The sequence below is a fragment of the Leuciscus leuciscus genome, assembly GCF_965113295.1.
Source record: "Leuciscus leuciscus genome assembly, chromosome: 3".
NCBI classification, from domain to species: domain Eukaryota; kingdom Metazoa; phylum Chordata; class Actinopteri; order Cypriniformes; family Leuciscidae; genus Leuciscus; species Leuciscus leuciscus.
Genome location: NC_138727.1, coordinates 11,203,550 through 11,230,930, shown reverse-complemented (window position 1 = coordinate 11,230,930; position 27,381 = coordinate 11,203,550). Strand labels below are relative to the sequence as shown.

Here is a 27,381-nt window from a genome sequence, read left to right as displayed (position 1 = left end):
TTGAATGGTAAAACCATCTCTGCAGGGCCAAACTTCTCATTTCTGTCTCTATGTTCATACTACAGGGCTGAATGTATTTATTTTGGTTTACATGTTGTACTGTGTGTGTGTATATATATATATATATATATATATATTGATTTCATGTTGACTTTAAGCCCTGCTATATGAAATTCCAGACTATCTGTGTGTGTTTACTTCGACTAACTCTAACCAGAGTAATGCAAACCTCAAAGTAAATGACTAGACATTTGAATTTATGTGGTTTACCACTTATAGCAAAGTTTAGTTGGTTAAATAACAGCTGAATCCAGTTCAAACTTTTAACTGTGTAGTGTTTGCTCTGAGTTGAAAAAACTATCATTGGTTACAAATAATTTGCTCTCCAATAATAAAATATATCAGAAAAACAATATAAATAATTTGTGGTCTTCTAAAATACATTTAACAAAAAGTTAAAATACAAAGTAAGATATGTTATTAAAATTACAAACTAATGAAAACTGAAAGCAATCTAGTGATTACAACTGCACTTTTTCATTACATGGCAAGACATTTCTAAAGTGATTCAAAATTGGTCTGAAATTAAAATTCATAATGGAGATAAATTACATAATAAGGTTGATTATAAGATTAACACATTGATCCTTGGGTAATTTGGGTAATATGTTGCTAAATTTATACAAAAACTCTTCAAAAGTGGCCAAGAAGTATGCAAGTAATCACATGTAAAAAGTAATTTATCAGTGCATGTAGGTTGTTTTGGTAAATGATTTCAATAAAAACTATATTTGGTCCCCCAAACATTAATTTTTGGTTCATCATTATGTTTAGCCTTATTATGTCAGTCACTTTGCAGATTAACACATTTCATACATCATATTGTTGTGGGTTTGTGGTCAGATTTACCGTTGTGCAGCAGATTTTCGCAGGTGAAATTGAGTCATTTCGATAGGAATCCACAGTTGCTTATGTGTGAAAGATTTCCCCACGCAGATTTCGCAATGGGTTCAAGTTGGTAATGAATGAGCATTTGCTGCGTTTACCAAGAGAAAGCTGCTTGATGTCAAAGTGACTTCAGTGTGAGCGGTGCTCCCGTATGCATCCATATACTATAGGAAATAGACAATTAATCTTTTTTGACCGACCTCAGCTTTATACATCAGAAACACTAATGTTTGCCATGTTAGTGTGTATAAGCTTCACTGCATTTGATATATTGTCACTGTGTTCTTCATCATTTACAGGTTTGTTTTAGGAGTGCTAGCAATGAGGAGGAGGAGCCATCTTGACTTAAAACCACTCCCACTTCCCATCAGCTGCCAATCAGAATGCTAAACGTATGAATGTTCAACTGTATTTATGAACTGTATTAAACTGTATCATAATTAAAGAAAAGGGTATGAGTTTAAAGAATTTTGTACATTTGTACTTGAATTATGTGTAGATGTATATTTTCACTAAAGGTTGTATTGTACAAAAAGCCATAGAAATACCACTTGAATGCATATATAATGTTTTTATTGTTATTATTTTTCATCTGTACTGAATATGAAATGTGTATTTCTTTTTAAGCACAATTTAAACACTCACTTTTATTTTTTAATGCTAACATCCTGTTAGCACAGCCTTTGTTTGTATGTTAGATGGCTGAACAGATTTGGTGCACTTGTTTTGCACAGTGGGGTAAGATAAACCAAGTTAAAAGAGCAGTACAAATTATCTATTCATCGTATCATTTCTAGTGGTCAATGGAATGGGGGTTTTCTGATTGCCAATCTAGAAAGCAAGGTGGCTGATGGTCGAATATAGATGTAGATGGTATAGCCTACGTATGGGGTCCAAAAGTCCGAGAACACCAAGTAAAATGCTTACATATTTCTAATTCAATTCAACTTTTTAATTTCAAATTATCATCTTAAAAGGGGCTATATGTAGAATTCAGAAACCTTTGTTATTAGTGACACCGGTGGCCGTTAAATGAACTGCAACTTATTGCTCGCACTCGCGCACACGTAACGTAGGCTACACGAGACTGAACGAGATTGAAGTCCCCGATATACTCAAAGAGTTATTTTTCGTTAGTTCTTTGGTTAGAAATAAAAAGATTACGTTTTTTTAACGAACATCCCGACGCCGTCCATGCTGCTGAGAGCAATGATGAATATGTAAATAGCCTATGTACTGCTCGCTTTCCTCTCTATAACAAACTAATAAACACAACAAAAATGACAGCGGTGAAAAAACAGCAGTTGAGGAAGCATCTGTTCATAGCGATGTGGATATGTTTGCACAAGCTCTGCAATTCACCAGCATCACGTCAACAGATTTTTAAATAGCATTCACTTAATGTCTCATTCTGATGAGAGGCTCTCGGGAGCGCGCGGAAACTTCCCATCCTTTTGATTTTCCCCGCAAAAACGCACCGAGTCCTTCACATAAAAATCTACAAAAAGTCTACAGGCTTTCTTAGACAACTTACAAAGTCGGGGAAGGTCTAGTTTTTAAGTTGTTCATACATTGTCAATAAAAAAAGCAATTAATACATGAAAGTTTTTACATTATAGCCCATTTAACATTTGAGTAAAAGTTGAATTGAAAAAAATTACCTGAAAATCAAAATTTCTAGTTTTTGGTTTGTCTTTTTTTTATTTAATGACAAGCACTCAAGCTGCATGAACTCCACATGTTTGAGTAAAACCTGATGATTTTAGAATGATGAGTCTCTTGTGCTTTAACAAGATATTTCATATCAGTTTTATGTAATAACTTTTCTTTGTTTTAAATGTTTTTTTACTAAGCAATGTTTATTTTGTCTCCTCGGACTTTTGAATCCATTGTATATATATTTTTTTTTTAAACACGAAATGGGCACAGATCTTTGACAAATCTGTCAATGGATATTTATTGACACAAGGAATTAACATTTATGTTCATGATAAACAGTGTGCCAAATAGCTAGTGCCAAGAGCCTCAAAATGACCAAATATTGGACGATTAATTAGCCTGATCGTTATAAACATCAGTCAATCACTAGTCATGATAATTCCCCCATGCCATTTATTGAATTCATGCAGATGTTATGAACTGCATGAAACAAGTAATCATTTTGTATCTCTGTGCATCAGGTGATTAATCCCTGTTTTGGCCATGTGCATAAACAAGACATAAACCCACAATTTTGTTCTTGTTTCTAAACTGCTCTGTGTATGTTAAATACTGTGACCTCCACATAGCTTTCAGACGACAGGGATACAGTTGGGCATTTTAAGCAATTTTCAACTGAAATGGGTTTTTCAGTGGCTGATAACTGGTGCCGATATCTGGAAAGCAGAGTGGCTGATGTAATGTGGATATATACATAAATGACTTAATGACGGCATATCACACTATATTTACTCAAAATCCACATACGATTGAAAATAGGAAATGTTTATTATTATGTTGTTAGAATTTGGACCTGAAACAAGGGAATGATAGTAAGTGGCTGGTACTGATAATCTCAAATATTAGCCAAATATTGACAGATTAATCAATTTTGTTGACTGTTTGCGAATCTCCATTCAGTTCAGCTTTCTGCCTCCGTTCTCATTGTTACCTTTAGTGCCATCAGGTATCTTTACAGTGGTTTTAACCAGGCCAGTGTAAAATACCTAAATAAGCTTCATCTTTAAATTTGCTCAAATGACGGCTCTTGGATGAGCTGTTGATTTTGCCTTAGGTGTCATAGGTTCAGTTAATATTCCAAAAGGAGTATTGATTGATCGGTTACTGAAAATCATTTAATGTAACTTATGAGTGTGCACTATCAGAACTGTGCAATTTGTTTATCATACACGTGCACATGTCTTTGTTGCTCATTGTTTATTATTTAGTTGAACTTTTTGTATGCATATGGCATATATCACAATTCAGAGATGGGAATTAGTCACGAATACATTATACTTAAATATGTAGAGAAAAAGCCTTTATTCTTACTATTTCCCCCAAAATGTCTTTATATACGACATTGTATTTTGTGTCTTTTTTTTTTTTATCTTGAAAATATTTTCTCCTTCCCCATCTTAACATGCATAGACAAAATAAACCATCCGTACGTTGATTCCGTCTCTGGCACTGCTCTGATTGTTGGAGAATCCCAACCATGTCTCAACCAATAGCGTGAAGTCTTGGGCAGGGCTACAACATAATTCAGCACTGACAGTAAAGCTCAAACAGGAACCATTGTTTTACCTTGCACCATTGCCCATATTTGTTTCTCTCTTTATGAGGATCTTTATGGTCCCTTTTGCAAAGCTGTGAACTTAAACTCTTAAACTTCTGTTATTCCCATATGTGTGCATGTTCTACTGTATTCACGAGAGGAAGAGCACTCACTTTAGTTGACAATAAAATTATGAGTTGACATATGGCCATTAAAATGTACTTTTCATTCTCTTGTAAAAACATTATTAAAATGCAAGTTTGTTTTAACTTGTGAAGATTACACTGCCTTTTATCCCACGTGGTCATATCTTTGATTACAATATTCTATATAATAATATTGAAAAATAATTCAGTAAGAAATTAACTAAACATTTTGTGGCTGAACCAAACAGGCCAAGTTCTGTGTATTTGATGTGTTTGGCACCCTGTTAAGTTTAGAGACTATAATGTGTATCTAAAGAGTTACATTTTTAGACAGGAGGTTCAAAATGTAAAGACTGAATCTAATGTACACACAAACATAACTGTAGAGACTGTTCAGATTAACACCACTGGTAAAAATGATGAACATGACATGATTTCATCTTAACCTGTTTCTTCTCATTATTTAGAAAAAATTCTCTTACACTGTTTGTTTTGTTTCTCTCTTTTCGGTGGAGTTGACTGGACTGACTTAATTTGAAATCATTTTTCAAAAATCATCAATTTATTCACTGATACCTTTTAACATAAATGCTTTAGTTGACAAAGCATCTACTAGCTGCAAGCTTAAATTTCATGCTAACTGCCTGGTGTGAAAATGTCAGATCAAAACAATGACAACAGACCTCCTGTGCTGTACCATACCTGACATCTGGAATTATTAAATGATACTCTGCCATTTGTAAAAAACGTATCGGTCTTGTCCTTTGTATGTGTGATGGTCAGTGTTGGGGAAAGTTACTTTTAAAAGTAATGCGTTACAATATTGCGTTACTTCCTAATAAAGTAACTAATTGCATTACTTAGTTACATTTTGCATCACTTTTTCTCCACTGGGCTGGGCTTGCTTGTTTGAAAAGAATATGCCTCAGGCTGAAGGATATGCAACTGAACGCCTGTACAGTAGAGATCAATAAATGGGAAAGCAAAGTAAATTGCGTTACATAATTAAAAATGTAACTTGTTTTGTTGTAAATTTAAAAGTAATGTGTTACTTGCTACCTTAAAAAGTAATCTGATTACATAACTGAAATTATTTGTAACGCATTACCCCCCCCCCCCCCCCCCCCCCCCCAACACTGCTGATGGCTGTGGATCGTTTTTCGAGGACAGGTGCTTTCCCGACATTACATCAGCTGGTCTTGCTTAAAATTTTTTTTTTCCAGAATAACATTAGTCTTTCTTTGAATTTCTGTACAGGGCCGTTTCTGATTAACATTTTCATCCATACTCAAAATGTGGCCTTATCTGAAGGACAACACATGTAATCTCTGAATATTATGTAAGTTCCTGCCTAAATGAAATATTATTATGGGTTACCTGAAAAAAATATGAGATGAGCAGGTTTTGGAAGATGTGGGATTATTTATTTAAATGCGTAACCCCGTATTGCATCAAACATATGTGGTTCAAGTATTAAAAGAAAAAGGGAAATTGGGAATTCAATGAAAAGGTCAAAAGTGAAGACATCATCATGTTAGTCTCAAAAGGTGTTTTTCAACAACAATTTTTAAAAAATAAATATTTTCTATATTCTCTGAATATATAGAGGCCTCAAAAAGTATTTGGATACTTAAGGCGCAATTAAAAATGTTTGACATTCCTTTAGATAACAAAATATCAAACCAAAAGTAAAACAAATTCACCAATTCAACTTAAAAACTTACGTTCAGATACTGCCTTACATTTTTTAAGTATATTTCAATTTCATTTCAACAAATTATATTTCCATATTTTGCTTAAATAATTTTTTATGATCTTAAGTAATGTAAAAACATGCTGCCATGACCTAATGATCGATGATCAATTTTTATTTTTTAACATTATTATAAATGGTTAACAAAAATAAAGTTACTTTTGATAGCACATTTGGTTAGCAGACAGTTTGATATTTTGTCTCTAATGACAATTTATGTGACCTTAAGTGTTCAAATATGTTTTAGGGCCACTGTGTTTTCTGTATTTACATATTTGGAAAAGTAATGAAGATAATTATTAAAGTATGTACAGTCAAGAGAAAGGAAACACGTTGCATGAAGCAGTATACTGAGTTCTTGGGTTTCGAGAAAAGGCTGGGAGTTTCCCTCATATTTTACTGTCCTGGACTGGTTATGCAGGGCCAATGACAGCGCAGGTCTTCTGTCCTCTGGAGGTGTGTGTTTGAGAAGAGGAGCGAGAAGAGGGTTCATTAGGGCTCTCTAACAGATCCTTCAGTTTCGGATGAAGTTCACCCCACACATCACCCATCTGAGGAATGAAAATGCACAGTTCACACAGTGTAAATAGTGTTGAACTGCTAAAATAATCAGTTGAAGTAATAGAGTTGATGTGTCATTGGAAATGTACCTCTTTGTGCCCTTGTATTTGTGAGTGGACAAATGTCCCCAGTATTGAAGTTACAAGGGGCAGATGGGTGAAGACCATCTGGGTTTCTTGATGCAGACACAAAAGGGAGAAGTAGCTCCTCATCTCCATGGTGATAATCGTGTTTTCCTGCTGTAGGAAGACAGAATTATAGTGTTTAGTTCACCTGTCAGTGCTGTGGATTTTTTCTGCAGGTTACATTGTTATGCCACTAGGCAACAAAGTGAATCATTCACTCGTTTCGTTCAAACGATGATTCATTATGTGTGCTCGACACTCAGTTGATCCTGCTTTGACTTTGTTTGAAATTTTTCCATTGGCAGAGCAAAAGTGGACAAAACAATTGGAAGAATTGTGTCTAAAATTTAAGTTGCTCAATATTAATGTCATGTTTGTATAAAACTATTGTATAAAAGCAATATCACAATATCAGTTAAATTATGAGAAATAATTAGAAAATAAAACACTAACTAAAAAATATTAAATATTTGACTTTTCCATGTTATAGTCGCCTGACTAGTGGCGGGTCTGTGAGCAATTTCAGAATTTTTTTTGAAGATAAAGATAAAAAGGAGAAGGATTAGGGAGAATCATCCTGCCATTTTGTAAATATTAAGTAATCATGTTATCAGTAACAAGTATTTTAAAAAGTAATAATCTAATTACAAGTATTACATTTTTGGAATCTGATTATGTAATCTAGATTACATATATTAACATTACCCAGGACTATATTGCGATGTAAATCCGAGTAAAACGGCTTCTCAAAAAAAAAAAAAAAAGTAGAACGGGACTTGATTTTGTCCATCGCTCAAGGAGTTGTAGTTTTTTTAAAACACATATTTATACCTTGCTTTTTTACATTCCACTCCATTCCATTCTGCCTTTTTTGTTGCAAAAAAGCAAAATTTGTTGTGCGTGAATCACCCCTAATGAATCTTTTGGACTGATTCATAAGCCGTTGTGAGTGATTCATTCTAAAGAACCAACAAGGACCAAGAACAATTTGCTCACAAGTCAGACATCATTATGTGCACATTAATATTTAAAATGGATATCTAATATAGAAATTTCTATTCCATTCTCCATGCCAGATTTTTTCTCCTAATATTCCCAGGCTGTAAATGTGTGAACCCTGCTGAATTACTGTAATGTTTTTGTTGTGAACAATGTAATTTTACTATGGTAATAGGAGACCTGTATACCTCAGTTTGGTTAAGTAGTTTGTACTGTATATGTTGGTGGTGCAATACTGTATGTGTTACCTGTGTGAGTCGAGACTCTGGTTGCTCAGTGTTGCTCTGGTATTTTAAGTGTGTAGCCACAGGCCCGCTGCGCTTTTCAAATGCTCTCTGATGCTCTAATAACACACCGCTGTCATGGCGATCACACAAGTCCTATACACGCACACACACACATACATATGCAAATATATTAACATCGGAATGTCATTACAGTTGAATTGTTAAAGTGTAAAATGACCATCCTTTCACAGATATTGATTTAATCATACAAACTCCATCTTACACCAGCTGCATATGCCCCTTTAACATCCATACTATTTTGTGGCACAAATTGATATGAAAAGTTTTCTACAGACAGAACTCACTTTATACGACCGCAGCTGTTCGAGGAGAAGGTTCAGTTTCTCCACCACTTCATCCTCTTCTCTGCTGCCCTGGAGTATTAAAAGGGGTTGGAAATATTCAGTTTAATTTCTGTTCAACCAAAGCAAACTGAAGAAACTGTAGCGAGAGTCATAATATCGTGGGGGTATATTATAACACTTCTGTTCAGTGCAGATCAGTGATCTGCGTAATTTTTGTAGTGGTGTTTGTGATTAGGCTAATGCTCAATAATGATCTGTTTTAATACCTGGTGTGCAGCTTTGTCTGCGAGAAGACCAAATTCTCCTGACAGCTCTATGAGTGACTTCCTCTGTGTTTTCCATGCTTTGCTCATTGTAGCGTTCACTGGCAGGTCTGGTGTGTCCGAGCCCAGTTCACTGTTGAAGAATCAAGTGATAACCTCTGACTTGTCCACATAGACTTTCACATTTTCAATATTACTTATCAGGGTTATTATCGTTAAATAAAACTAAAACCATTAATTGAAATAAAAGAAACTAAACATTTTAAACTTTTTTAATTTCAACTAGTTGCCAGGGCAAAATTACTTATTTTCATTTGACTTGACATGAAGTACTAAAATAACTAAAATAAAATAAACATTTATAAAAAAAACTACATCAAATTACTTTATAAAATGCTATAAAAAATCACTTATAAAATTACTAAAACTTTAACTTAAATTAAAATAAAAAATAATTCAAAATATTATTGTATTATATTAATGATACTAAAATAACACATCAAAATAATTTACTATTTATCATTCTATAAGTGTTAGAAACCACACCATGCACTTGGTTTAAAGGTTAAACACTTTTAAATATAAAATAATTAATAATTTAATGTTAACATTGATATCAAGTTGTACAATTGTACATTGTACAATTTAGCTACATACATTTTTAGAAATTGTATGATATTATATTTTATATTCTATCACTACATTCATTATCTTGATTATAATGATTATTTTTTCATATTTCTATTAAAATTAGAAAGATGGATGGATGGCGGATAATGATGAATTAGTTTACCTCAGGTCTTTTCCAAACATGAGCAGATCCGTGGAGTTTTCTCTTGAGCGCTGAGCCATCCGCTCAGCTACATCTCTGAGTTTATTGAAACTGCTGTGGATACTTGCAATGACCTCTCGATTAGCGGCAGCCTGGCTCTGCATGTCTTCAGGTAGGTTCACCTTAAAAATGACAATATTCATTTTGTGTGTTAATTTCCCTTTCAAGAAGTACTGTTATACACAGTGTTCTTATAGCCAACCAATGTCCTAGACAGCAACATAGTGTCGGCCCAGATCCGGCTCACATCTGGTAGGCTACACGTTGAATCCACATGTGCGAGATGTGGCCCAGATTGACAATACTGGACAAATGAACTGAGAAAACTCTTTACACGACACGGTTTTCAACTAAAAGCGATAACTCTTTATGCGTTTTGGCCATTCGTTTACGACAATGGAGTTTTGGGTGCCTGAAAACGCAAACTTTTGAAAACGGGTTTCAAAGTGCACGTTTTTGAAAACGGTCACCGTGTAAACTACAAAAATCTCTGAAAACAATGACGTCATGCACATACGTAGCCTATTACATGTTTAGTCTGTTTCATCGTTAATAGCCTACAGCATTTTTTGTCGCGGAAAACTCAAAGGAAAACTTCTCTGTTTTAAGCATATCGTTGTCGTGTAAACGTACCCTCTCAGTGCTTAATGTGGAGAGTAATCATGATAAAACAGAACAGTTGTGTAGGATTAATTAACAACAAGGCCACACAGGCAAACAGAGAAAACAGAACATAGCCTACATGTTACAATTACTTCTGATGTAATTGCATTAAATACTGTATACTAGAACAATTCTGTATAAAACAATAGTGGATTTAACATCAAAATTTAACGTCTAATGTTAAAATGTATGTTCCCCCCTTTCTCCCCCCTGTCAGTTCAAGAATAATTTATGCAATTTTATATGATTTATTTGAAAGAATTAAAACTGGTTGAGGTTGATATGGGATTTAGAAAGTAGTAATAAGTAATGCAATACTTTTTAGAGAGAGTCATCTAAATACACTGTTGATGACGTAATTAGTAGCTAGCAATTAATTACTTTTTAGAGTAACTTACCCAACACTGTATACCAATACATGATTTTTACATGAAATATCGATTTTTATTTCATGTCTTTGTTATTTTTTACCCACCTTGCCATGCAACGCTATTTGGGAGGTCAGAAACTCGTCCCCTGTCTTTTTATATGCATCACGCATCTTGTTTAGAACTTCCTGTAACATAAAGAAGGACGAAACCTGATAAACAAGTTTTTATTAAACTTTTGGAACAAATGTTTGATCAAAGATGAATTAGTTTGACTGCCATCTGGTGGTTTACAGGACTTACTGCGCTGCTTACTGACAGAAAGATGTTGACCAACTCATCTCCTGCTAGGACTGGATGTCTGATCACCAAAGTCATGAACCTTTGTAGACCACGGCGGCGACTATCGTTAAACTCTCGGTCTGATACTGAGTTCAAAACTGAGAATTAATAGGAGAGATAGAAAAAATAGAGAGTTTTAGTGGCATTATAGGAGCGCACTCATTTGAGGACAGTTAGTTGAAATCTCACCTCCTTTAAGGATACGCTTTGGGGGCAGAGACGGGACCATCCTGTAGATGAACTTTTGCAGCAGCAGACCGTGGAACACCTCAAAATCACTGTATCTGCGTTGAACCGGGATCTGGAAACACTAAAAGAGATGGAATAGTTTAATATTGTTTAGGGATAGGCCATATGTGTGTGTTATGCTGCATGATAAATTGTTAAAACACCCACATGAACTTATTCCTAAAGAGTCAGAGGTCACTCTTCGGCCGGAACATAGTTTATAAAGTTATAAATAAGGATTTTTCGGACAAAAACACAACGCTTCGCTTCAGAAGGCCTTTATTAACCCACTGGAGCCGTGTGGATTACTTTTATGATGGACGGATGTGCATTTTTGGGCTTTAAAATCTAAGTTACCATTCACTCCCATTATCAAGCTTGGAAGAGGCAGGATACTTTTTAATATAGGTGAACTAACCCTTTAAAGTTTCACATAAAGTTTGTATCAATTACATCGTATCACCAGTAGGTGGCGACAAGTGACTGTTAAAACATGTATTTGTCATTGAATCTTTCAATCGAGAGATTTGTTAAAAAAATGCTGATTCATCCAGTAATGAAACAAGTTAAGTCTGTATGAGTGAGTCATTGAATCATTCAATCAAACCGATTTAAAAAATAAATAAAAATTGATTAATTCAAATTAATTAAATATTTTTAGATAAACTGCAGCAATTCACATTTTGTCTTTACATTAACATTTAGAACTTCTTGTAAATTGCATGTTATTTTGTTTAGTTGTCTATTCAGAATCGTGGGAGAATTGTGATCTCTTTTAAATAAATAAAAACTTGTGACTGAATTTATCCAGAATTGTGCAGCTCTAGTGTGTGTGTGTGTGTGTGTGTGTGTGTGTGTGTGTGTGTGTGTGTGTGTGTGTGTGTGTGTGTGTGTGTGTGTCTAGGCCTATATAGAAAATTGAATTTACCTTGCTAACAATACGGTACTCCACATGTTTGAGGAAGGGCAGTCCTTTCCTTCGGGGCTCTATCTCCACCAGCACACTGTCCCCCAGCTCTTTGAGCGACAGCCCATCCACCAGGGCGCTTTGTTGACCCAGATGCATTTTCTTTGCACCTGACAACAAATGCACAAAAGGTCCAATTAACAGTCTGCTAATTATTTAGTTACTTCCAGGAGGGTCATAATTTCATGAATGGCATAATTTCTTGAGGTTCAACCCTGATTGCCTTTTTTTTTTTGCGTGCTTTTTTAGTCCAACGTTAACTTACGCAAAACACTAATGCTTTTTGTTTTTATGTTTGTTTTATTTAAACTGTTTTATTATACCATTCAAAATCTACCTTTCAAAATTTAGGGTCAGTACAAGTTTTTTTCTGTTATTTAAATTAATACTTTTATTCAGCAAGGATTAATTAAATTGATCAAAAGTGACAGTGAAGACATTTATAATATTATAAAAGATTGCAATTTCAGTCACACTTTACAATAAAATTTCATTTGTTAACATCATTTAACAACATTAGTTAACATGAACTAACAAATTAACAATATACAGCATTTATTAATCTTAGTTCATTTCAACATTTACTAATACATATTTAAATTCAAAACTTGAATAAGTTAACATTACTATGCAGTGAACCAACATGAACAAAGGTAAATGTGGTAAAAATGTAATGCTCATTAGTTCATCTTAGAACATTAACTAATGCTAACAAATGAGATCTTATTATAAAATGTGACCACTATTTCAAATAAATGCTGTTCTTTTGAACTTTATTCATCAAAAAATCTTGAAATAAAATGTATCATGTTTTCCACAAAAATATTAAGCAGCAATAATAACAAATGTTGCACCAAATCATAATTAGAATGATTTCTGAAGGATCATGTGACTCTGAAAACTGAAGTAATGATGCTGAAAATTCAGCTTTACAATCACAGGAATAATTTTAATTTTAGTTAGCCTATTTTAAATGGTAACAATATGTCACTTTGTTGATGTTTGTTATTTTGTCCGATATTTTTACTCTGTAGATAAGGATGATTTCGCATTTGAAATAATTGTGGTTGATTAATTGAAAATTCAATATCCATTTTGTATTATATAATACTCATGCAAATTACTAAAAACAGGGAATATTGTGATGGATTTAGATTCATCCCCACCCAATATGGTTTAAGTGAAGCGTTTTAATCTTCTGTAGAACAAAGTGACCTATTTCACATCAGATAACACAAGCTAAACGAGTATGCATGACTATTTTTCGTGTAAATAACAGTGGGGTGCATGGTTTATATTTATGGTGCATAAGCTTTGCTGAGGCTCATGTAAATGCATGAGTTGTGGTTTCGCCATTCAGCATATTTTAACAAGTTTTCCCCTATTTTAATTATGAATATTTCTGTGTTTCAACATAGGTATCTTAAATATAAATCTCCTAATGCTGTCTGTCCGTCTCTCATGTCTCAATGTGTACTTAGGTCTATATATAAGCTCTTTGTGAAAATAGGATTTGTTACCTTAACACTGGGGCAATAGGTGATTTCAGGTGATCCTGGAGAGCAATGCACTGGCCTTCGAAATAAAGACGAGAACTTGCTATTATAATTCCCATATAGCTACATGACTTATATGACAAAACACATTAACATTGTTTTAAACACTGTCATATAATACAAAAAGACAGGCTATGTCACTTCTCTTGAACGTTCACAGCAATGAAATCAATATATGCCTTGAACTATAAATATAGCTCTTTGCACTTTTGATTTAAAAAGTGTATCCAATGAAACAGTCATTTTAAGAAGCAATATCATTTAAAATACATTTCTAATACTTTATCTTTAGTAGTTTTTGTAGACACGAATGCACAATTTTCTTCATCAAATGCACAAGCTCTCATGAAAATATTATGTTTCGTTTTTTTGAGTGAAATTGTTTTAAATGAATAGTTCACTTAAAATGAAAATTATGTCATCATTTACTCACCCTCAAGTTGTTTCAAACCTTTATGAGTTTATTTCTTCTGCTGAATACAAAAGAAGATATTTTGAAGAATGTCGGTAACCAGACAGTTGATGAACCCCATTGACTTCCATAGTAGGAAAAAAAAAAATACTATGGAAGTCAATGTGGCCCATCAACTGTCTGGTTACCGACATTCTTCTTTTGTGTTCAGCAGAAGAAAGAAACTCATAAAGGTTTGAAACAAATTGAGGGTGAGTAAATGATCATTTTAAAGTGAACTATTCCTTTAAGATTGTTTCTTCATATCCTTACCAGATAGCTGATGTGTAGGAAGTTGGCTTCGCTTTGCAATCCCCAAGAGACCTTCGTTCGCACCTCGACTGCCCTCTTCACGCTTAATGCCTGACTGTGACTGTATATAGACCAACAACACCAACAGATCAGATAACAGTCTTTTCTCTCTCCCTCCCTCTCTCTCTCTCTCTCTCTCTCTCTCTCTCTCTCTCTCTCTCTCTCTCTCTCTCTCTCTCTCTCTCTCTCTCTCTCTCTCTCTCTCTCTCTCTCTCTCTCTCGCTTTGCTCTTTCCCTCCCCTTCTCTTTGCATCCCTCAACACATACATATGACCATTAATCATCTTAAGAGGATAGGAGCTCTTTAAAAAAAACATCACAGCCTCTTGGCAGGCAATCTGGAATTAAAGCTTGTGTAACTGGGTTATAATAATGAGAGTGGCAGGCAAAAGATTTAGTTTTTTTGTAAAGCTTTGCAACAGAGCTGCTTGATAACTACAGAGACAAGCAGAGAGGTTGTCTCATGTTACCCACACATTCATATACCTCTGTTTCCATTTCATTGAAAGAATAACCTCTTATTTGAATAAATAGTTGTAGTTTTAGATGAATTATTAGAGAGTAACAGGTGGCTTTTTACACACACACATGTAATCCCTAAACCAAATCCATCTATGAGATGTCTATCATATCGTGTGGGTTATGTGATGTGGTAGCACTAAATTACCAATGCAAGGTCATAACTGTTTTTACCCCACAGTTAAATATCAAATGATAGAAGCAGAGCAGAATTATGTCCCCCCTGTAGCGCTGCTCTAATCACTGTTTACGGTTTCTGTAACATTATTTTAATGATTGTCATCTTCAAGCATCTCACTTTCTATTTGATAAACTAGTAGTATGTTATATATATATATATAAATACAGTTTTCAAGTAGCTACATTTTGACATTAGTTACACATAAAGCCCAGCATGTTTCTACTTCTAATAAAAGCAATTACATATTTAAAGATAAACACATACAATCCTAACCCTACACATAATAGGCTACATACATACATAAATATACTACATACATAGATACATGCATGCATACATAGGCTACATACATACACACATAGGCTACATACGTAGATACATAGGCTACATAAAGAGTGATTGGGTGAATAACAAAAAAGAAGGAATTATGGAAAGAACAAAATGGTGCTTTAAGAAATCACATATTTTAAAGACCCACTCCGATGAAAATCATGTTTTTCTAGGTGTTAACATGTTCTTGTGGCATTTTTCTTATGCTAGAGGACATATCTTGAGAAAAATAAGCTCAAAGTTGTATTTCTGAGTATTTCTGCATTCAAATGGCTGTGAATCAGTAGCAGACGCTAAAATGCCAGCTAAAATAGACTGGAGTTGTGACGTAGTAACTCCACTGGGCGGGGCCACAAGCTCATACTCCCCTCCGCCCCGCCCGGTCAGGTTCTGAGGAGTAGAGAAGACGATGGCGGATCAATACCTATGTGCGGTAGCGGGTTGCAATGCTAAGAGGAGAGATATTGGTATTAGCTTTCATGCTTTACCAAAACATGTTGCTGTGAGAGATGAATGGATTACGTTCCAGGGTTCCAGACTGCGACCATTTTTTGAGAATGTGCGAGTTAAAATTTTATGTGGTCGCATTTGTGCGAGTGCATGGTCATGTACTACTCAGTTAAATTCACGCATGAATTTTCCTGCATTGAACTTGTTTTAGCGCCCGCCAAAGTGAATTTTTGTCCCGCCAAAGTCTTATTTGATCGGTGAGTAATGTAGATGAACTGCTGCTTGTGACAGGACATGTTTATAACTGAAAGAACGAGCAGAGAGAGAGACCCGGACGCGCGCGCGCGCACTCTCTGTCTTCGGAGCCAGGCGAAAATGTAAACAAGACCTCACCGTCTCCAAACTAAGCGCTGTCTTGCTCTCTCTTCCTCGCACATATTAATAAAAATAAATCGACACGGCGGTAAAAGGTCGGAAGACCAAAGTTTCATGTGGAGCATTCGGAGATTTTTTTTTCTTTTTCTGAATTGCCGCTGGGTGTGAATTGTGCTAAATAAGTTGCCTTATCTTCTCTGAAAAGCGTTCCGGACATTCAGCTGACATAAAACAACACTTTAATTAAACGAAAAAAACTATCCAGTGATGAAATGTTTTCTGTGTTGACAGAAAGAAAGAAAGACAGAAAGAGGCTGTTGCTGCCTATGTATCTCGCTTCAGCCAACGGCTCCGCCCACAACGCAGAGGCGAATTGCTAATGAGCTACTGCCGCTCTGCTGAAGAGAAGTCCCAGAAAACGGCACCGGTTTTGTGATTTTGGCTAAAAACGGCATAATCATCATTTAAAGACCACTGCGAATGTTTAAAAATAGCTCAAAATATGATCGGAGTGGGACTTTAAGGAAAACCACATCATTTTAATAAAGCTGTATTTCAAACAGGCGACCGCTCACAGTGTGCGCAGGTATTGCGCAGTGCTGACGCACATGAACACGTTTGGTTTGCTGTTTATTGTCATGTTAAACATTTTCAGTTGCTAGACGACAGTAACGTTAGTGCACATTACATCCGTACAGCGAAGAGAGACGCGAAACGACGCTGTGCAACATTATTGCGTTTCATCTGTAGCTTTCACTCACAATATCGACGTAGGATCTGTTGCTTTTCCTAACGGCGACATCAGGAAACAGCTGCATCTTGGGAACTTCTTAACAGCCCCTAAACATTTCAATGCTCGTTTATGCTGGTTTATATTAGGATTTAACGTTACATATCTTTGAAATTAGAAAAATACAATTTCCTGCTGCATCATAAAACTCGGACATTACAAGTCGTACCTCCATAGATCATACTCTATGAGGAAGAAGGATTATGGTCCTGTTGTTTGTAAAAGGTGATGATAAAATAAACACAGGCCATCATCACAGGCTATAATGTCTGTGGTAGCTGGAGAACTTGTCACAGAAGAGGAGGTGGAGGATCTGGTAAGTACAGTTACAGTTCATGATGCTTATTCGTATAGATCTCCTGGACTGTAACACTAGCTAAAAGTATCATGCAATACCATGTGTTTTAGAGATGCACTATGGTAAAAATGCATTGCTACCACGCAATAAAAAAGCGTGTCATGGTAGTGTATCAATAGTAGGCTATGTATGAATGTTTCATATATCTCCATATGTATTTTTATTAATGTTTCATGCATGTGTGACTTATGTTGTTTGTTTTCAAGGCAGAGGACAGTCTCTGTAGCAGCTATGTGTCTGACACTGAAAAGGTGAGATAGACAGTCTTTAAAGACGAAGTTGCGATAGACTTTTCTTCCCTATTGTGATGTATGTCTGAGTGACACAGCTTCTCGAACAAGAAAGAATTTAGGACGGGACTTGATTTTGTCCATCGGGAATTGATTGGATCATTGTGGTTTGCTATTGGTCGATCTCATATGAGTGACAGTTTGCCCCGCCCTCGCGCCAGTAAACACGTCATCAGAGAAGAGAAGAGATGTTGCTGAAAGAGGGAGGGGAAGTTATTTTGATTAAAGATTAAGAGGGCATGGATAAATCATTTATAATAAATACAGCAATATTACATAAAAAAAAGAATTGTCCATTTTGATTACATGGTGACTTTAAGATTTTAGGCTTATCGGTTTCCTTAGTTCAACTGTTGCTCTTTCATTCTTGGATCTTTGCGCCAATATGGTATCACATTTATGTGTCTTGATTGTTGGATTTCTTTTCAGAAGTCAAGAAAAAAGAAAGTTTCAGGCAGACCACCTCCTTCTCCTAGTAAGTTTAAGACTGCCACACAGATGCCGTCACCTTTTTGTGTGCATTAGCCTATATCAACACAGTATTGTAAAAATGTGAAATTTGCTTGTTTCATTGTGTTTACTTAATGCAGCTACACTGCAAATATGCCTTTAAAATAATAAATATTTGTATTTAAATAAAGAGTCACCGTACCTGAACAGTGCAAACTTGCATTTGAAGAAAACTCCAGTAACATCATGGAGGACGGTGAAAGGGACACTGCTCCAAAACTGTAAAACCCCTCCGGCTGGTACACCTAGGGACGTCTGGCTGCACTTACAGAATGATGGGCAGGGTCTGTTACTATTTTTAAATAACTCTGCATTTAATGTTTGGTAACACTTTTTCTCCTTACCCTATAGTAAGTCTTAATATTTCTCACTCAGTACTTAAATGTATAATTACAGTGTAACAAAGACACCTTAAAATAAAGTGTAACCTTATGTTTCCTCTACCAAAAAAATAAATAAAGATTTTTCACATGTTTACATTCTAAGAACCAACCAAAGTTCAGATCTGTACCTCAACATAAAAATGCAATTTTGCTTCTCAGATAAATGTAACTTGTTTTAAAGATGTTCAAACATTTTCTGGAAAACTAGACAAAACAGATTATCATCACAGAAATCACATTCAAAGCAAAGCTGTGTGCTCTATCATAGCTATGCATTTGAAAGACATGCAAATATATTTAACTCTATAAACCATATTGTTTCATATTGATGCATTTATTCTAAGGCCTCTAAATTAACATGAATAAAATTTTGCTAAAATTACTAATGCTTTCTGCCCTCTGATTGATAGCGTATACCTTTTAGTATAATTCTAAAAAATGTCCACCTTCAGGTTGTGGTATACGTGTCTTTTTGCTGTAAAATAGTTGCTGATTTGTATAAAGTCATTTTGAATAATTTTTTATATTGTTAGTAATATTTCAAGATCAACATTTACTGGACTGAAGCAAGCAACTTAGGCTTACTTGATTGTCCATACATCATGTGTTTTATTTGAGGAAAATCATGTTAAAATGCTTTTAAAGGAATGTTTATTTGTACGTCTTCATTGTATTGTAATGTGTGCTTTATGAGTACTAGTAAACAGCCAATATCCTAGTAATATGCATGCTAATAAAAAACTATTGAGAATTGGACCCTAAACTAAAGTGTTACCATCAGGCTTTACAGGGTTACATTTTGTTCATTTCAGGGAAGTCTCCAAAAGGAGCAGATTACAGTGTCACACAAACCAGCATCTCCATGACCAGCACACCTGAATACTTGAAGGAGGCCTTAGAAATGAAAAAAACGAAATATTCCCGGTCTCCATCTAACGGTGAGATATTATAAAAAAAATAAAGTTCATATAAAAAGTTTTATTTTTCTAATTTTGTCACCATGTTATTTTTTTTTACAATTCTTTATCAGGTTATGTTCCAGGGACCCCAGTCTACAAAGAAAAGGAAGAAATGTATGATGAAATACTTGATCTAAAAAAGGTGATGCTCACCTCTGGCACACTCACTCGCTGACGTAATACTGCAAGTGTTTTTCAGGATGTGTATTTAGAATTTTGATTACATCAGTGTTTTCAACGAATTTGGATTTATGTAAACTCTCAATACTATCAGTCCTATATGTATACCAGGGATTAGTGGTTAGGATTAGTGTGTCCCAAATCATAGTTTGTTAAAAATAGCATGCCAAATGTTCCTGGATGGTGTATTATTTCCACTGGATTTCAGGAAATATCAATGCGAAATTCAAGGAAATGTTTTTTTTTAGATTTATTTCTGTACTGCGTAATTTTGTCTAAGATTTCCTATCACCAACCTAGAATGTTGCTATCTATGAACTAGAAGTATGCATACTGAAATTGCATGTACACATATTTTCTCTCCCTTTTCTCAGACCATCCAATCCCTAAAGGCTGAATCTGACAAGATGAAAGCCAAGCTGCGTCGTCTTGAAGAAGACAACACAAAGAAAGACAGACAAATCGAACAACTGCTGGATCCAGCGAAGGTGATGAGCAATTGTCAGTAAATCCAGCAGCAGAGATGAGCTTGAATAGTTTATATGAGTGTTAACATCCCTTTTATTGTGTAAATTAGTAGCTTAGTGTGTGGCCTGTTTTACACCACATGCGTAACTGCAACTGCCGTTATTCTTTCAAACTGTTCAAACTGAAAAGAATATGATTTATATTTTATTGAATATTTGATTGTCATGAAAGCTAAAAAAACCATTATGTACAGGGCAGATAACTGTCAGTTATACAGTACACTACCATGCACATGTTTGGGATCATATTTTTTTAATACTACATTTTTATTATTTAATTTTCAGAAATTAATACTTTATTAATCAAAAATGCATTTAATTGATCAAAAGTGACAGTAAAGACTTTTACATTGTTCCCCCCCCCCCCCCCCCCCAAAAAAAAAAATCAGTTTAAAGTAAATGCTTTTCATCAAAGAATCCTGAAAAAAGTTATTTTCACCATAATAATAAAAATTGTTACTTGAGCCGCAAATTTCATATTAGAATGATTTCTGAAGGATCATTTGACAATGAAGACTGAAGTAATAATGCTGAAAAGTCAGCTTTGACATCACAGGAATAAATTACATTTTAATTATGTATAATATATAATCATTTTTAAAGAATTATTTTTGCGTTGATCTTATAGGACCCAGATTATGCAAGGGGTTTAGTGGACAGAAAGACCGATCCTAGATCAGTGAGTATACCATTATAAAAACAATCTCGTTTCTTAATTTGATGAATGATATAAAATAAAATTTTTATTTCTCTCTTTTTAAACACACCAGATCATTAATGGACTGAAACAGAGGATTCTACGATTGGAGCAGCAGTGCAAAGAAAAAGAGAATGCCTTGAGGCATGTCGTGTTATACAGTCATGCAATTAATCAGGTTATGGTGAATCAAAACAGTATGAATGAACTTAACAGAACTTCAACATGAGAGTTATAGGCTAAGTGGAGTCAAAAAAAAAAAAAAATTGTAGTTTACATGGAGACGATAATAGTATCGTTTTCAAAAACGTGCACTTTGATACCCGTTTCCAAAAGTCCTAAAATGCAATTGTTGTGTAAATGCAGCAAAAATGCATGAAAAGTTTTCAGTTTTTTGTTGAAAACAATGTCGTGTAAACACCCCCTTAGACAGTAATAATAATAATATGATAAGACTAAAGACGTAAAGATGTTCTGAAACTCTTGAATTTTCCATTTAAATTTTCACTCAGTATTTAAAATATTATGTTGACATAAACTAGAGACTCCAATGTATTGGACCCCAATGTATGTTGTACCTAAACTGATGAATTGTGTATTTGCCATTACAGTCAGCTTCAGAGTGACCTCAAAACTACCAACATGCAGGAAATGAAGATCACTGTAGAAACCTACTTTGAGGAGGTAGCTTATATTATTTGATATAAACTAAATGTCTTTCACTATATATTATCTTCTGTTTTTTTTTTTTTTTTTTTACTAATACATTCTTTATTTTTCATGCTTAGGTACAAAGATTGCGAACACTGTTGGAGTCAGCTGAGAGAAGGTACAAACATTGTTAATTTTACTCATAGTTTGATGGTTCCTCTTGATTCCATGTGATTTGTATCAGTCTTTCTCTCACTCTTTTTTTACTCTTTATCACTCTTCAGTAATAAGATGGAGAGCAAAGATATCAGGCGCCAGAACAAGACCCTTAGTGCGACAGTTCTGAAACTCACAAAGACTGTTCAACAACTGGAGGACGAGAACCAAGACCTCAAAAAAGAATTGACAGAGGAAGAGATGAGCATGATGGACAGCCCTGTGTGCCGCGCCAAGGGTACTTGCATTTACAAAGGCGCATCTTAACTTAGATTAACAGTAGAACTGGAAACCAAACATTGTTTTCTATGAACAAAAATACTGGCTTAAGCCAGCCTAAGATGCTTAGCTGGTCTTAGCTGGTCTGTTGACTTGGCCAATTTGGTGTTTAACTGGTTTAGTTGAACGGCCAGCTGTTCTCCTAGCATGACAAGCTGAAATGAGCAGAAAAATATTTAGTATTTAAAATGATTTCCACACCCAGGGCTGAATTCAGTCAAATGATGCATCATATTTTAATGTTTACAGGTTATATGGATTGGAGTAAACAGAGACTTGTGCGACGAATCCTGGAACTTGAAAAGGTATACAAAGTTCTGTCGTGAAACTCTAGATGGCACAGGCTAATAGGTCCTTAACTCAAACTGCTTGCTTTCATCTCATTCTCTATAGAGCACAGCTGATTGTTTTCTGCTGTATCAGTAGCCAATGAGCTCGTGTGCTAAACCTTCAAATACTTGATTAGCTTTTGCCTTTAGCAGTGCAGTGTGCTTTCAGATACCCTCCACCTTCCCCAGCTCCGCCTAAATAGATCTGCAATAGGTAATGCATGTACGCTATATTGTACAGTATTTGGTCTTAGCGGAATAGATCTGCTACGCTGCTGCTGCTGTTGGTTATTGTAGCATTACTTGTAGAAAGTAATGATCATGTCCATCATCAAATACATAAAGTATGTATTTTATGTTTTTTGTTTATTTTTCTGTACAGCACTTTGGTCCACTTCGGTTGTTTTAAAGTGCTTTATAAACAAAGTTTGATTTTATTTGATTTTATTTGATCATGTGAATGTTGTTTGTCTCATTTTTTCAGAGAGTCGAGCAGATGAAGAATCTTCATATTACTAAAGCATCAGACTCACAGAAGAGCTCAGAGGAGAAAGCCACTGAGCCAGAATCGGCCAATCAGAGTGATTCTGTATACACAGAGATGGAGCCGTCTGAGATTACAGAGAATGATGTGCATTTGAGGGGAGCATTTAAGAAACTGTCAGAAGAGAAAAAGAAACTACAGGAAAAACTATCCCAGAGAGAGTGAGTGTACTCACAGCATACACACTAGCATTAAAAACATTTGGGGTCGGTAAGATTTTTTGATTGTTTTTAAAAAAGAAATCTTTTGTGCACACCAAGGTTGCATTTATTTGATTAAAAAAAATTATATTGTAAAATAGTATTACAATTTTAAATATATTTTGAAAAGTCATTACCAAAAAAAAAAAAAAGACATTACTCCAGTCTTCAGTGACGCATGATCCTTCAAAAATCATTCTAATATGCTGATTTGGTGCTCTAGTCATATTTTATATTATTAGCAATGTTAAAAACAGTGGTAACATGTCCCATTTATTATATTTATATTTCTGAAATGTTTAATGTATTTGAGAGTAATTCTGATTGAGCGTATTTGTCTTGTCTTATCAGTGAAGAGATAAAGCAGTTGTCTGCTGAGAAGGATGACGGTCTGAAAGAGGTAGAAAACGCGCTGAAGGAGCGAATTAGAGAGCATGAGAGACTCATGCAAACACACAGGTTTGTAATATAAACATAATGAAGGAATCAAAAATTAAAACTATATTTTGGTGGTGTTTTGGAAGACACTGAAATCTCACAAGATTGAATCATATGTGATTTTACTGTTATGTGAGACAAACTTATTTAAGCCTAATTTATATTTCTTATAGTTATTTTTTTTTATATTGAAAGCATTTGTGCTCCTTTAGAGATGTTTAGAGAAATGATTTACTGTGGTTATTGTTGGAATATTGTCACATTTCTGTGACATTTTTCTGAGTGAAACACCTTGGTTACGTGTGCAGAAAGAAAAGTCATTTTAAAGGTATAGGAAGTTATTACATTTCTATGATTTTTTTATTTATTTCTGTAGAATAACATGCATTGAATCATGAGCAAGAAATTTATTAAGAAAGTATGTAATGTCAGTTTAGATTTCATGGTGTTTTATTTACAGGCAGGAGATGGGTGCACTGACTGTAGAAATCAACTGTTTAAAAGAGAAATTAGAGGAGGAGAGAAAACTCAGATTAGTACAAGATCCAAATCAGGTAATACTTTCAAAATACGTATTAGCTACACACACGAACAGTTCACTCAAGACAGTGAAGATGGCAACTCATAGAAATGAAACGGTCACAGTCTATATATTTTCTCATCTCACAGATTCGAGACGGTTCTTTATCATTAACACTCACAGAACCATTGTCGTCATCAGCGGTTGCGTCAATAGAGAAGAACAAAGCAGCTAAGATCATCCAGACACACTGGCTCTCACACCGAACACGGGTTGGTACAACACATCGACATGAACTCTACTCCCACAGAGAAAGCAGATTATTCATCTCTTCCTTTATTCTTCTGCTCCTTTGCTTAGGATCTAATTCTCTTGCAATCCTGTCTCAGAGGGCATCTAATCAGGCAGAGGCAGATAGATGGACCTAGGCAAGCAGACCCAACAACCGTCCTTGTTGCCATGGTAATTCTTTTGATGGGATTTTTTATTATACACAGTTTGTTTACAGATATACATAGTTCAGTCATGAAACTCTAGAGGGTATAGACTGATAGGTCCTTTACATGCAATCTGCTAGTCAAGTCACCTTCATTTATATAGCGCTTCTAACAATATGAATTGTTTCAAAGCAGCTTTACAGTGATAATAGGAAGTTACAGTAACAGAGATTGTTTTGGCTTTACAGCAGCTCTAGGATAAAGTTATTGTCCAGCTAAAGTTAGTTTCGATTGATTGATTCACTTCCGTTGCGAAGATCATTAGTTATTAACTTAGGGGCCGCTAACACGACAACGTTCTAACAGAAAACCCTCAACACGCTCCGGCCTCCCATCCGCACGAAACAGTGCCTGGTGGCTCGAGAACGCACTCCCGGAAATAGGTTCCAAGGTGCAAACTGCAAGGTGCTAGCAATCACATCATTACCAGGTGGCACACACTAGCTGCTTTTCCACTGTCGGGCCAGTGCGAGCCAGGGCTAACAGCGTGTTGGTTGAGGCCTATAGCCTCGGACATCAAGCCATGGGGCCAAAATCAAGCTGTGTTTCCACTGTCGGGCCAGTTGCCCCACAGCGCTACCCTTACAAACCCTCCCTAAAAAAAACGTCACCCAACCCTACCATTTCACCAGCTGACTGAAGACTAGCTGGATTGCAAAATGAGCATGACATAATTGGTTCTTTACTTTAAGACTTAAGATTCCAGCATCGATATATGACCACTGATATACAATTGTAAACTCCTTGACCATATATTTCAGAACCAATCTGGTATTAACACTCAGGCTGTACAGGAAGAGGAAGTGACTCTGCTGCAGGCTGTCTTTAGGGCTCATCTCAAACGCAGCACTCTGAGGATGGACAGGTGATTTAGATACATAGTGTATACACTAAATTACTACTACACTGAAATTCTACATACAGTCAAACCAAAAATTATTCAGACACCAGATATCATTTTTTATTTATTTTTTTACTAGTGGGTGCAGGACACTATAGTTCATTTATAGTGAGGATAGCAAAATAAAGTTAACTTTGACATATTATGCCCAAATGTTCTTCATAAAGTGGACTACCAGTAAAATTTATACAAATTTGGGACCCTTTGACCTGACCATGTTTTGCTTAGTGTGTTTTCTTTAATTGCAAATGCGACCTTTTTATACCACAGATTGAACAAAATGAAGCATTGCTTGGTAATTGGTTGACCTAAATTGGTATTATCTAACTGTGTGCTTAAATTTAACAGCTGACAGCTATTCAACCTAACTCATTTGTGAGACAGTCTAACAGAAGGATGGCCAAAACTAGTGAAATATCAACTGATTTGATAACTCTGAGTTCTTGTCATACTTTATTACCATTTTCTAAAATATAGCAAATAAACTGTGATAATGTGAAAAATGTTGAAGGTGTCTGAATACATTTTGGCTTGACTGTATACACAGTTTTTGCGTATTTCCATATTTATGCATATTTGCACATTTATATGAAATAAATTCCATTAAAAAATAAACCTTGCACAGATGATGTGCTGGGTAGAGAATGCAAGAATGCAGTCAAAACAGTTGGTTTGAGTGAATATGATTGCATGCATGGCCAGGTGGTCTCCTGACAGACATACATTGACTTGACTTTGCAGGGCGTCTACAGTGACACAGTCTGAATCTTTCATTCATCAGAAAAAGCGGTATCTCTCCACCCCTCCACTGCTGCCCACAGCATCCCCACAGGCCATGTTTACCAACAAAACGCAAACCTCAGGTGATTATTCATCTTTAATAATGTGCTTTGTTCTCACTGAAGAGATTGATATGACCTCATGTTAGTATTCTTCTTTGTTAATCTAATAACCATAAATAAGTTTTGTAATCAAAGATATAACCCTGGCCATCCTTAAATCTCTTATACTGACCTCTCTTTAAAACCACTGTAACTTGTATTGGATGTTTTTTTATTATATTCTTCTAGGTGTAACACATAATAATAGTGAGGAGACTGAAGAGAAACTAAATCCTGCTTATAATGATGAGCTACGTGACAAGAGATCAATACCAGGTCTGAATATATAACTCATTCCTATTACACTGCCGTTCAAAAGTTTGGGTCAGTAAGATTTTTTTTTTTAAAGAAATTAATACTTTTATTCAGCAAGGATGCAATAAATCGTTCAAAAGTGACACCAAAGGCATTTAATAATGTTACAAAAGATTTCTGTTTCAAATAAATGCTGTTCTATTCATCAAAAGATTCCTGAAAAAAAAAATGTTTTATGATTTCTTTAAAAAGAATAATAAAAGACACTAAATAAGATCATATGAAATATTTCTTCCACATATTTGAAAGATTTCTGAAGGATCATGTGACACTGAAGACTGGAGTAATGATGCTGAAAATTCAGCTTTGCCATCACAAGAATAAATTACATTTTCAAATATTTAAATTTTAATAAAATTTCACAATATTACTCTTTTTGCTGTAAATAAATGCAGCCTTGACTTACTGACCTCAAACTTTTGAATGGTAGTGAATGTCGGAAAACACCAGTATATCTTTGAATAATCTGTGATAAACTACAATTATGCTTACAGTATAATCATTCATCTATTTAATGTAATGACCTATATGATTTTGTTTTCAGAAGAGCTGAAGATCCACCAACAGCAACCAGCCACTGCGATTCCAAAGACCACTGATTCAGACGACTCTGATGACATCATTGTGTCTCCTTCAAGGCCACTGAGAAAAAGAGAAAAATGCTTTAGTCCGTTCAATGCTAATGACTTGATTTAGCTC

The 27,381-nt window shown here is 35.1% G+C and overlaps 3 protein-coding genes across 9 annotated transcripts in view; 2 read left to right on the top strand and 1 right to left on the bottom strand.

Annotated features, from left to right (window-relative positions):
* The window catches only part of grk4 (G protein-coupled receptor kinase 4), a 38,794-nt gene extending 34,692 nt beyond the window's left edge, over positions 1 to 4,102 (top strand). For both annotated transcript variants that reach the window (XM_082163431.1, XM_082163430.1), the window contains exon 16: positions 1,248 to 4,102. In XM_082163431.1, coding sequence (XP_082019557.1) covers positions 1,248 to 1,292 — 45 coding nt within the window. In that variant the 3' untranslated portion in view covers positions 1,293 to 4,102. The remainder of the gene's footprint in view (positions 1 to 1,247) is intronic.
* snx8b (sorting nexin 8b) lies at positions 2,789 to 15,529 on the bottom strand. Of its 2 annotated transcripts, none has more exons than XM_082163432.1 (12): positions 14,324 to 15,529; positions 13,564 to 13,618; positions 12,005 to 12,153; positions 11,038 to 11,158; positions 10,810 to 10,946; positions 10,614 to 10,694; positions 9,437 to 9,597; positions 8,647 to 8,776; positions 8,381 to 8,449; positions 8,037 to 8,168; positions 6,754 to 6,903; positions 2,789 to 6,654 (listed from the first exon to the last, which is right to left on the bottom strand). In XM_082163432.1, the coding sequence occupies exons 3-12, from the start codon at positions 12,140 to 12,142 to the stop codon at positions 6,517 to 6,519; spliced, it is 1,257 nt and encodes a 418-aa protein (XP_082019558.1). In that variant the 5' UTR covers positions 12,143 to 12,153; positions 13,564 to 13,618; positions 14,324 to 15,529; the 3' UTR covers positions 2,789 to 6,516. The 2 variants fall into 2 exon arrangements, with proteins under 2 accessions (XP_082019558.1, XP_082019559.1); XM_082163433.1 differs by having other exon boundaries at positions 12,005 to 12,145.
* Positions 15,530 to 16,783: 1,254 nt separating this feature from the next.
* Positions 16,784 to 27,379, top strand: iqce (IQ motif containing E). 5 transcript variants are annotated; one of them, XR_014204575.1, is made up of 22 exons: positions 16,784 to 17,323; positions 17,572 to 17,616; positions 18,085 to 18,130; positions 18,297 to 18,449; positions 19,361 to 19,486; positions 19,579 to 19,649; positions 20,062 to 20,175; positions 20,843 to 20,893; positions 20,985 to 21,055; positions 21,523 to 21,595; positions 21,700 to 21,740; positions 21,847 to 22,016; positions 22,307 to 22,362; positions 22,871 to 23,091; positions 23,482 to 23,589; positions 24,029 to 24,122; positions 24,238 to 24,360; positions 24,449 to 24,550; positions 25,347 to 25,450; positions 26,268 to 26,349; positions 26,557 to 26,643; positions 27,227 to 27,277. XR_014204575.1 is itself a non-coding variant. In XM_082164787.1 (22 exons), the coding sequence occupies exons 1-22, from the start codon at positions 17,273 to 17,275 to the stop codon at positions 27,376 to 27,378; spliced, it is 2,178 nt and encodes a 725-aa protein (XP_082020913.1). In that variant the 5' UTR covers positions 16,786 to 17,272; the 3' UTR covers position 27,379. The 5 variants fall into 5 exon arrangements, 4 of the variants coding, with proteins under 4 accessions (XP_082020913.1, XP_082020912.1, XP_082020911.1 ...); XM_082164787.1 differs by having other exon boundaries at positions 16,786 to 17,323; positions 18,088 to 18,130; positions 20,985 to 21,059; ... (1 more) ...; positions 26,228 to 26,349; positions 27,227 to 27,379; XM_082164786.1 differs by having other exon boundaries at positions 16,787 to 17,323; positions 18,088 to 18,130; positions 26,228 to 26,349; positions 27,227 to 27,379.
* Positions 27,380 to 27,381: the final 2 nt, after the last annotated feature.

What these genes read in the sequence shown, in the direction of transcription:
- snx8b (XM_082163432.1), bottom strand. Translation starts at nt 12,142, where the DNA reads ATGCATCTGGGTCAACAAAGCGCCCTGGTGGATGGGCTGTCGCTCAAA. An exon ending in CAGAGTCTCGACTCACACAG is followed by an intron (nt 6,904 to 8,036) that starts GTAACACATACA and finishes GTCTTCCTACAG; the next exon opens with CAGGAAAACACGATTATCAC. An exon ending in AAATACAAGGGCACAAAGAG is followed by an intron (nt 6,655 to 6,753) that starts GTACATTTCCAA and finishes TTCATTCCTCAG; the next exon opens with ATGGGTGATGTGTGGGGTGA.
- iqce (XM_082164785.1), top strand. Translation starts at nt 17,273, where the DNA reads ATGTCTGTGGTAGCTGGAGAACTTGTCACAGAAGAGGAGGTGGAGGAT. An exon ending in GAATCCTGGAACTTGAAAAG is followed by an intron (nt 22,363 to 22,870) that starts GTATACAAAGTT and finishes TCATTTTTTCAG; the next exon opens with AGAGTCGAGCAGATGAAGAA. An exon ending in GGCTCTCACACCGAACACGG is followed by an intron (nt 24,361 to 24,448) that starts GTTGGTACAACA and finishes TCCTTTGCTTAG; the next exon opens with GATCTAATTCTCTTGCAATC.